We start from the raw sequence: 9,441 nt of genomic DNA, 5'->3' as shown, positions 1-9,441 counted from the left end.
TCACATACTCTTCACTCATACAAATTTTTCCCAGCTACTGGCACAATAATTTTCTATCACTCTATCATATGCTTTTTCTATATCTATGAATGTCAAGTAGACTTTCCATCTCTCTTTATTCTTTCAATCAATTCATTCACATCAAATCTTCTGCTCTTCTGTCACACATGAAACCATTTTGCTCCTCTCCAAATGCCTACTCTTTCATACTGCATACATATTTGCATTTTTAGAATATAGCACCAAATCAGATCTAAAATTTGGTTTGCAAGCAGATAAATGTTCATATGTGGAGGCAAGAAAAATCTTGAATCTCCAGTTATTATCTAGAAAAGTTTGCTAGTAGAGGCGTTCATAAGTCAAGGTATTGCTGTATAATCCTCTGAGTTACATGTACTTATTAATTTATCATCACTCCTGAATTCCGCCCTGGAAGAGACTTGTCTGCTGGATGTTTTCTTTTGTCTATTCTGGCCAAAATTGGCACTCAAAGTTTTATAATCTCCTTATTCTCTATCTTCTTCCAGCTGGCTTCTAAAATGGAAACTTTTATCAGTCTTCAACAATATTGAACGCTCTTTTGTACTGTTAATTGATTTGCCTTTCATTAAGTAGATTTATATGTTGCATTTTTAGCTATAAATTGTCTTCATCATGTCATGTTATAAAGGTGAGAATTATATAACTATATTTTTCATTATTACTTTTATTTTGTTTTGTTGATTCTCATATTTTTTATTACATTGTAAATAATGCTGATTTCAATTTTTAATTATTATAACATCTTGGAATTACAGTATATAGGTTAGCTTACTATCATTTCCTTCTTATTAACAATAACTCATCACCTATGACCCATTATGATTTGTTGATTTGCTCTAATAGTTTCCCCCAGTAAAAACTTGAAACCTCTAACATTTATGTATTAATTAGGCTGAATTTATCTATCTATTTTTATGGTATAATCTACATTATCTTGTATTTACAGTGAAAGTGAAGTGGGGCAAGGAAACCTACCCTGATGTTGAGCTGGACACAAGTGAATCCCCTGAAGTATTTCAGGCACAAGTTTATGCTCTGACGGGAGTGCAGATCAGCCGACAGAAGCTACTTCTCAAAGGCACTACTCTTAAGTCTGACACTTGGGAGGGAGCCAAACTCAAAGATGCAAGTATTCTTACATTGCTGTTGCTGTCTCTATTGTTGTGCTACTTTCATTCCCTCAGCATTTTCCAGTATATTTGCCAATGATGGTGCAGGCTAATAGTCTGAATTTGCACGAGCCTAAAATGATTTGTCTACAATTTCAATTAACCTAATTCTTAAAGCTTGACAAATTTAATTACTGTGCAATTTGAATGATTTATATTAACTATTGGACAATAAAATTTAATTGTGCAATATTCAACTTCGACATGCTCATTGCCCAGTTTCATATTAAATTTATATCATTATAGTGCATGTTATATTTATTTTGAATATAACTAGTAAAAATTATTTGTTGTATTTCTTTGATGATCAACAATATGGATTGTGGAATATTCTCAAGGTCTTTGAAGCTTTTTGCATATTTGTTTATGCTTGAAAGATGAATTGAAGTTTCTGGAATCTGTTGCGTTGACCAGGGCGCTCTGGTTGTGCTGATGGGCAGCAGAGATGAAGATGCTCTACAGGAGCCTCAGCAGAAGCCTGTGTTTTTGGAGGATTTGTCAGAGGACCAGACCAATGTTGCTGTGAGTAACGGCCACTATTTCTATTAACAACATGCTTAAAGAATCTGTCATAAAAAAAGTAAAATTCAACAGTTTTGTATATACACAAAATTTTCCAAAAAAGCAAATTACAAAACTTTTCCCTAGTTTATGGAAATGAATTAAAGTATTAAATATCCATCTTGTGCAGGCATTAACTAATCCTGCAGGAAACATAATAACAATCGAGAATCTGGTGTGTAAAACAGCATAGAATCATTATTAAATCTGACTAAATTTAAATGATTTAAATATTTAATTTTTATTGCTCCTTTAATTAAATATTTGATTTTTTATTGCTCCTAGGAATATATATGTCGTGCTGAAATTGTGGAATTGCCAATCCTATGGAATCGGCAGCCAGTTAGCCAATTCTGTAAAATTTGCATTTTGTTGCTGATTTAGAAAATCGGACATTAGAGTTAGAACATAAATCGACAGTTAGAGTTAGAAAAGGTTAGGTCAAGTTCCTTTATATTTGAATATTAAAAAAAACACTTGGCTGACTGACCTAACCCCAGATTCCTACAGTATAGAAATGCTGATTCTACAGAATCATCACACTGTCTGCTGATTCCCTAGAATCTGCTATTACGCAATTTTGGCACAACATAATATACACATTGTTTAATTTGAACTTTTTGATAATTGTTCAGCTGGACATGCCTGTTGGCATCAAGAATCTGGGCAACACTTGCTACCTGAACGCTGTGGTGCAGTGCCTCAAGACTGTCCCCGAGCTACACAAGACCATCTGCAAATTTGACCCACAAAGTAAGCCAACTGGACTCCAATAAACCCGAATTGCAGTGGAGATAACTGTAGAAAACTGTTCTTATGTTTGTGTTTCCATAATTCTAGCTTTTGAGTGAGCTGTCTTGCTCGTATATTTTTCAGATCATGCATGAACAGCTGACAAATGTTTTCATCTGAATCCCCTCTAGCTCCTATGTACAACCAGACCTCTAAAAATGTATATTTGTGCTACCACAATAACTGTTTTTCTTAACATAAGCATCCTCCATAATGGACCGCAGCAAATCACAAGCGGCAAAAACATGAGCCTATTTAATACCTTGCAGCCTTTCCTATTCAAAAGTTTTGGTTCTGAATTGTTTCCTGTGTGAAATATATTGACAATCCTGAGATAATGTTTTTAAAGGTTGATCATGTTCTCATGCGGTAGAGTAATAATGTTGAATACATGTAAGTATTTATCAATGAACCATAGTTAGTGAAGGAGGCTTGTTTATAACCTAACGTGCTTGGTACAGATGATGCCACTAGCAGAGTGCCATCAACGAACGCCATGCTGATGGTGAGCATCAGGCGGTGTTTTGAGGAGATGGACAAGGGCGAAACGCCCATGCCGGTCATCATGGTGCAGCTCTTCAGAACTTGCTTCCCAAGGTTACTGCTCTTATTAACCCAGCTTGGATTTTTTTCTATCCCTTCAAATTTACCTGCTAATAGAATCCAGTGTTAGGTTCCCCTATTTCATGTAATAAAATTCAAGTATAGGATGGACTTTAATGAATATGAACCATTCAGTTAGTGCTCAGAATTTCTGATATCTTAATTAATAAGGAGGTTATAATTCACAGGAGATTCTATAGCATTACAATAGTATAATTTCTCAATTTTCCTCACAGATGTTGTCCAGAAATGATATTATACCTTGTTGTGAATCTAGTGTATCGTGCTCATCTTTATGAAAAATGTCAAGGTATCGGAGAGGCTGAACGGCATCGAGTCGGTGGATAATAATGGACGGGTTACACAGTAATTTTAATTGAACTCAAACAAATAGACAACGACGTAGGCGAGAATACTGAAGGGGATCGTTTCGGTCCTGAAAAAAACTTTTTTGATCACAGCCCACAGGTAAGACAAATGAAGATTTACTGCTGGCGGCCAGAGTAAGAGTGGCTGATGACCGGCTAATGTATTTAGATTATGACTGCAAATATGAATATTACCGTGGGGTTAACTAGAAATGGCTTGATCCTTACAATTAATTCGTATCTGTATCTACTTCTTACTTGATGTACAATTATTTGAGACCAAGGCCATCGTTTACTGCGACACAACTAGTCTAGATTAATTTGTTGACAATTTTCTGCAAAATAATCAATAATTTACTGAGAAATAATATTTTTGCCAAATGTCAAAAGATTTCAATTAAAATCTTCTGGCAGGATTTGTTAATATTTTCTTGGATACAATCTTGACAATTTGTCAGCAGTTCAGCTCATTAAAAAGATTGTTGTAGCAGCTGCTGGTACCTGAGACGATGCTGAGACACCAAGTATAAAATTCTACGCTTGTAAATTGCTACCATCTCGTTACATTTGTTTTAAAAATCACCTGTAAAGTTACCTCTCATCTTTGCCGTCGTTTTATGTCTGGAAGAATTTAGTTGATTCCAGAACATCAGCAAGATGCGAAGACATTTATCTGACAACCGAAAGGGTCGTCGTGCCGTGTAACCAAATGTAAATCAGTAATGTTTACATTTACAGATTTGCCGAGAAAGGTGCCCAGGGCAGCTACATGCAGCAGGACGCATCCGAGTGCTGGACGGAGCTGCTGCGCATGATGCAGGAATGTCTGGGGCCCATCCAGCCTGAGCTCAGCAAGCCTTGCTTCAGGTTACTATGCAACATAACTCTCATATTTTTGTCATATCATCTCTGCTTAGTGTATAGAATTTTGATAATAAACCATTGTTAAATTTGTTCAAAGACTTCCAGTAAATTCACATTTTCTCTTGTAGGAGTTGGTATTATCTTAATAATTTCAAGTCATTGGTTTCATATTTTTGGTTCATAATATATTTTAATATTATTGGTTTCATAATATATATGAAATATATATATTTCATTTCAAATATTGCAAACCATTACCTTATAAAAACAATTGCCAAGATTCATGAAGATTATTACTGTCAATTAACTTGCACTTGAAGAACACATATAACCACTTGCAAAATTTCCTATAATTTATTGTATTCCATTTATGCATCCTGATTTCTGCTCCTTATTAGTTACCAGTACTCCAGTACTGTTATAATATTATTATGTAGATGTAAAAATACTTTTATCAGTCAGTTACTGATACACTAAGTTTTCAACAATTATTTATCTATTAATGATAAATTCTACTAGACGCATATAATATTTGTAAACATGTTTCATCTTTGATTTGTCTCGAATGTAACAGCATTCATTGCAAGCTCACCACACGTCCGCATAAGCTGCGCCGTTTTGTCGTGATTAACTCCATCTGGCACTGAGCAGGTCGTCACTTGTGGAGCAATACATGAACGGGGAAATGGAGAGCGTGTGGACGTGTACTGAAGAAGGTGGAGAAGCTCCCACCACCACCGTCAGCACCTTCAACCAGCTGTCTTGTCACATCAGCACGGACGTCAACCACCTTCACACCGGTCTTCTATCCAGACTCACTGTGAGTTTATAAAAATCGATGCAATCTATGCTATATCTATATGAGGTGGGAAAATTGCTTTTCAAATGCTGTAAATTGCCGTCTTATGCCGTTATAACACATATTTATTACTGACAGTTTTTATTCAGTTGAATGGTGTTAACCAATGAGGAAAGTTTGAAAGCGCGTTTCATTATTATGGCTATGGCTTGCAGGAGACCATCAGCAAACACTCGCCCGCGCTGGGCAAGGACGCGAGCTTCACGAAAAAGTCGCTCATCACGCGCCTCCCTGCATACCTCGCCGTCGACATGGTCAGGTGCGTCGTGCTGTGGTATATTGTGTAGTTCGGTACTCTTTTGTGATTTGAATTATTTCTTTCGGTATTAACGAATCTGAATGTTGATATTTAGGAGGATATTGTACGTGATTTTATCTTTGGGAATTCCTAGTTGCTGTATAATCTCCGACTCTAAAAAATCCTATTTCAGTTTTCCCCATATCTTTTGAAGAATTGCACCTAGCACTGTGAAATTTTTCCCAAATTTCATGAGTACTACTAGTGTATATACTCAAAACTTGCTAGGCTTAAAACGGCACTGGTTTTTGTTATGAAGCTAAATTATTCTAAATTAAAAAAGACTGCTGAAAAAACAATGTGTTAGAAAAAGCCACATGTGAACTTTTTTTGAGTGAATAATAGTAATTAATTATTATTAATATGATATAAATATATTAAAAATTAAGCTTTTCAAGATCTGAGTCTATTTAATGAGCTGAAATATCAACTGGTTACATGGCAAAAAGGACAAAAGTCTATGGACTTGGCTTCCCTCATTTCGCTCTCTTCTGTAGGTAGGTAACATAAGTGTATATATAAATCTGACTATTGAGAGGATAATTTTTTAATTTGTACCTTTTTATGTTATAGTTTTTTTTCTCCCGAACCCGAATTTTTTGTGTTCACTTCGATTCAATGATGTTTAGTTCTTAATTTTATAGTATTTTTGAAATTCATTTACTCTTCACATTGAATCGCGTCTCTATAGGTTTTACTACAAAGAAAAAGAGGCAGTCAACGCCAAGATATTGAAGGACGTGAAGTTCTCGTTGGTGCTTGACGTGTTCGAGCTGTGCAGTCCCAAGCTGCAGCGGCGCATGGCGCCCTACAGGGTCCACTACAAGGTAGGCTGCTCGGTGCACTACATGGTAGACTACTCGGTGCACTACAACGTAGGCTGCTCAGTGCACTACAAGGTAGGCTGCTCGGTTCACTACAAGGTAGGCTGCTCGGTGCACTAGGCTGCTCGGTGCACTACAAGGTAGGCTGCTCGGTGCACTACAAGGTAGGCGGTGTCAGCCTCAACATTGCATCGGGTGAAAGATGCTGATGTCATTGTTTGCTTATAGGAAAAATAATTTTGTTAAAAGCGTGCTTGTATGTTTTAGGATTTTCTCAACGGATTTTTCTTTCTTCAATTATTAAAATATTTAGTCAGTTTATTGTTACTTAATTAAATTTATCCAAATTCTAACAAACCAGATTCCTTATGATCCTTTGTCAATGGAATTCTGCCAAGTCAAATTAACTGTTGCACCATTATAAGAATTTAACTTTCAACAAGAAATAATATCTTGATATCATATATCATTCAATTATAATTTTCAGGTATGAATTGAATTTATCTCGATTTTTTCTTAACATGATATTCCCTCTATTATTAGGACATGGAAGAGCGAGAGAAGCTGGAGGCCAGGATGCGCAAATCTGGAAAATCGGTTCCTGAGAGCGAGCAGCCAAAGCTCAAAACTATCCCTTACTACTTTGAAGACGGTCAGTCGTGTCGTCACTGCGGTGTATCCACAAGTGTATCAAATTTTCAAAAGCAAAACTTGAACTTGCAAAGAAATGAACTTGTTCATTATAATTCAGAATAAACTTCATTATAATTCAGAATAAACAAGATCATTTCATTGGAAGTGTTCATTATAATTCATATTTCATACTGATAATAATATAAGTATTAGGCTATAATTTTCAAATATCTCCACTCTCCAGAGTCCAGGCCCGTTAAGTTGCTCAGTGTTAAGTCGTTGGCATTTATTTACCTTTTTAATGAGTGATGTTCCTCCACGAATTCATGGGTTTTTCACTTCAAATTATAAAGAATTAGGATCATGCATAAAGACCAATTTTCTTCACTAATTGCCAATTTTCGCGAGTTTCTCCATTGCGGATTTGTTTCTGGTTGCTTCCCTATGTAACAGAAGATAATATGAAATATTTATACTTTATTTACTTGATCGAATGATTGGTGTTACAGATGTTGGGTCGTGCAACAGCGGCTTCTATCAGCTGCAAGCCGTGCTGACTCACCAGGGCAGGACGTCGTCTTCAGGCCACTACGTGGCGTGGGTGCGCTTCAAGGACGGCCACTGGCTGAAGTGTGACGATGATGACGTGACCGCGGTCACTGAGGAGGAGATCTTACGTCTCTCAGGAGGCGGTCAGTATAATACTCTGTGTGCATCATTCAGATTAAATAGATTCAGGGTTAGACGCCACAAGTTTCATTCCTACATTGTTCGAAAAGTTTATATTTAAACTTGATTGCAGATTACCTACTCCTTCCAATAAATGTTCTCGTATTTACCATAAATGTTAATAGTGATAGTGATGTCAGCATTTAATATGCCAAATCTGGCCTGTCTCCGATGGCAGACATAGCAGAATTTTTACAGCTTGCAGTGGTTTCAAACCCACATTTCACTGCTCCAATCATGCTGCTCTCAACCAAGGATGCCAGATGGCGGCAAAAAGAGGTCCGCGGACATTAAAGGCTGAAAGAGGCTCATAAGTCAATATTTACTAGTAAATTTATAGGTTACTGTGCAAAAATTCTATTTTATCTTATTATTTTTTGCTTTTTGAGATGCAATCAGCAAGTATCACCATCATAAAATATCTCCACCCTGGGCCCAGTGGTTGCAGTTCAAAGTGATATAATGCTAGAGTTATTTGAAATTCTCGTAAGATTACCATTATAATAAGGTACTCAAATTTTTCAATATCTTATAAAATACTTTGTTGTTTGTTGTCAAACGCGGTATTGTATTTGACGTTTGAACAGGTGACTGGCACTGCGCGTACATGTTGCTCTACGGCCCCCGCCCCCTCACTGTGCCTGAGGATGTCGTCATCGAGAAGGTTTCTGAAGAGGAGGTGCCAGGCCATTCTGACGAAAAGAAGGATATTGAAACCGACCACTTGTCTAAGGATGAGAAAATGGAAACGTAATTATTTATGTTGTATGATCGCGAATAAATTTTTCTTGAAATATTCTGCTTTCCCTTCCCCTGAGCAGCGTAGTAAAATGTCTTTACCATGAATTTCTGATGTTACGTTTTTGATTAAACAACAAAAACATAATTTCTGAGTATAGTAGACTTATATTTTGCGTTGCTTAGATTTCGATTAAAACAGAACTTCAAAAGGTCTTGGTTGGAAAAAGTTCGGTTGGGTTGTTATTACATCTTGATAATGTTTCTATTTTGAAGCCTAGCTTAAGATATCCCAACGTAACATGATTACAGTTAAGTTTCAGTGAGAAACTAAACTACTAGTAGTTCCCGACAATGCTTGCGTTTAAAGCTCAAATTTTATCAATGTTTGATGATACTGAAATCACTCTGTTTATGATGTTAAATATTATGTAACCTGTAGTTGCAGCCGAACGTGAACAACTTTGGTACAGCTAATTTTATAGTTCAAACCTCAAAAAGGGAGGTCTACCTTTCCCCCCCCCCCCAAAAAAAAAAAAAAAACTTTTATTAACTGACCAAAATTTGCAAAACTATATACACATAAAACACTGCCAATACAGGCACATTTTGTTCGTATTAATTACTTAGGAAAACGAAGTGTAAAGAAAACATTGAAAAAAACACAGGGACTTGTACAAATCTAGAGTTGCTTTATATACTAGAGTCGCTAGATCCGGCCAACTGATCGGAAGATGTGTCTCTCGTTGTAGCTTGTAAATCAAAAGAGGAGACGCACTTTTTAAGATGTCATAAAATGTACTTTTCTTTTTTTGATGAGAGGCAAAAAACTATAACTAGTCTAAAAAGAAGTATAAACTAAAAAGGGCTTGTTACTTTATCTCTGACTTTTCCCATTTCCAATTGCTCGTATTGAAGGTACCATCCGTTGCCGCAGTACGTATTGTTGTCCGGTTTATCG

General features: G+C 36.3%; 1 protein-coding gene across 1 annotated transcript; it reads left to right on the top strand.

Annotated features, from left to right (window-relative positions):
* Nucleotides 1–527: 527 nt before the first annotated feature.
* LOC108672923 (ubiquitin carboxyl-terminal hydrolase 14) lies at nucleotides 528–8,538 on the top strand. Its single transcript, XM_018160685.1, has 12 exons — nucleotides 528–670; nucleotides 989–1,167; nucleotides 1,626–1,733; nucleotides 2,408–2,525; nucleotides 3,026–3,161; nucleotides 4,274–4,402; nucleotides 5,051–5,219; nucleotides 5,414–5,517; nucleotides 6,248–6,383; nucleotides 6,924–7,032; nucleotides 7,523–7,705; nucleotides 8,330–8,538. The coding sequence occupies exons 1-12, from the start codon at nucleotides 655–657 to the stop codon at nucleotides 8,494–8,496; spliced, it is 1,554 nt and encodes a 517-aa protein (XP_018016174.1). The 5' UTR covers nucleotides 528–654; the 3' UTR covers nucleotides 8,497–8,538.
* Nucleotides 8,539–9,441: the final 903 nt, after the last annotated feature.

Source organism: Hyalella azteca, unplaced genomic scaffold (assembly GCF_000764305.2).
Source record: "Hyalella azteca isolate HAZT.00-mixed unplaced genomic scaffold, Hazt_2.0.2 contig2982, whole genome shotgun sequence".
Classification (NCBI taxonomy): Eukaryota; Metazoa; Arthropoda; class Malacostraca; order Amphipoda; family Hyalellidae; genus Hyalella; species Hyalella azteca.
Note: the sequence above shows the minus strand (reverse complement) of the source record. Positions and strands in the feature narration are given on the sequence as shown.

Excerpts from the sequence above, each read along its gene's own strand:
- LOC108672923 (XM_018160685.1), top strand. Across the intron at positions 1,734-2,407 it reads AGGACCAGACCAATGTTGCT|CTGGACATGCCTGTTGGCAT; the intron begins GTGAGTAACGGC and ends ATAATTGTTCAG. Across the intron at positions 5,518-6,247 it reads CTCGCCGTCGACATGGTCAG|GTTTTACTACAAAGAAAAAG; the intron begins GTGCGTCGTGCT and ends GCGTCTCTATAG.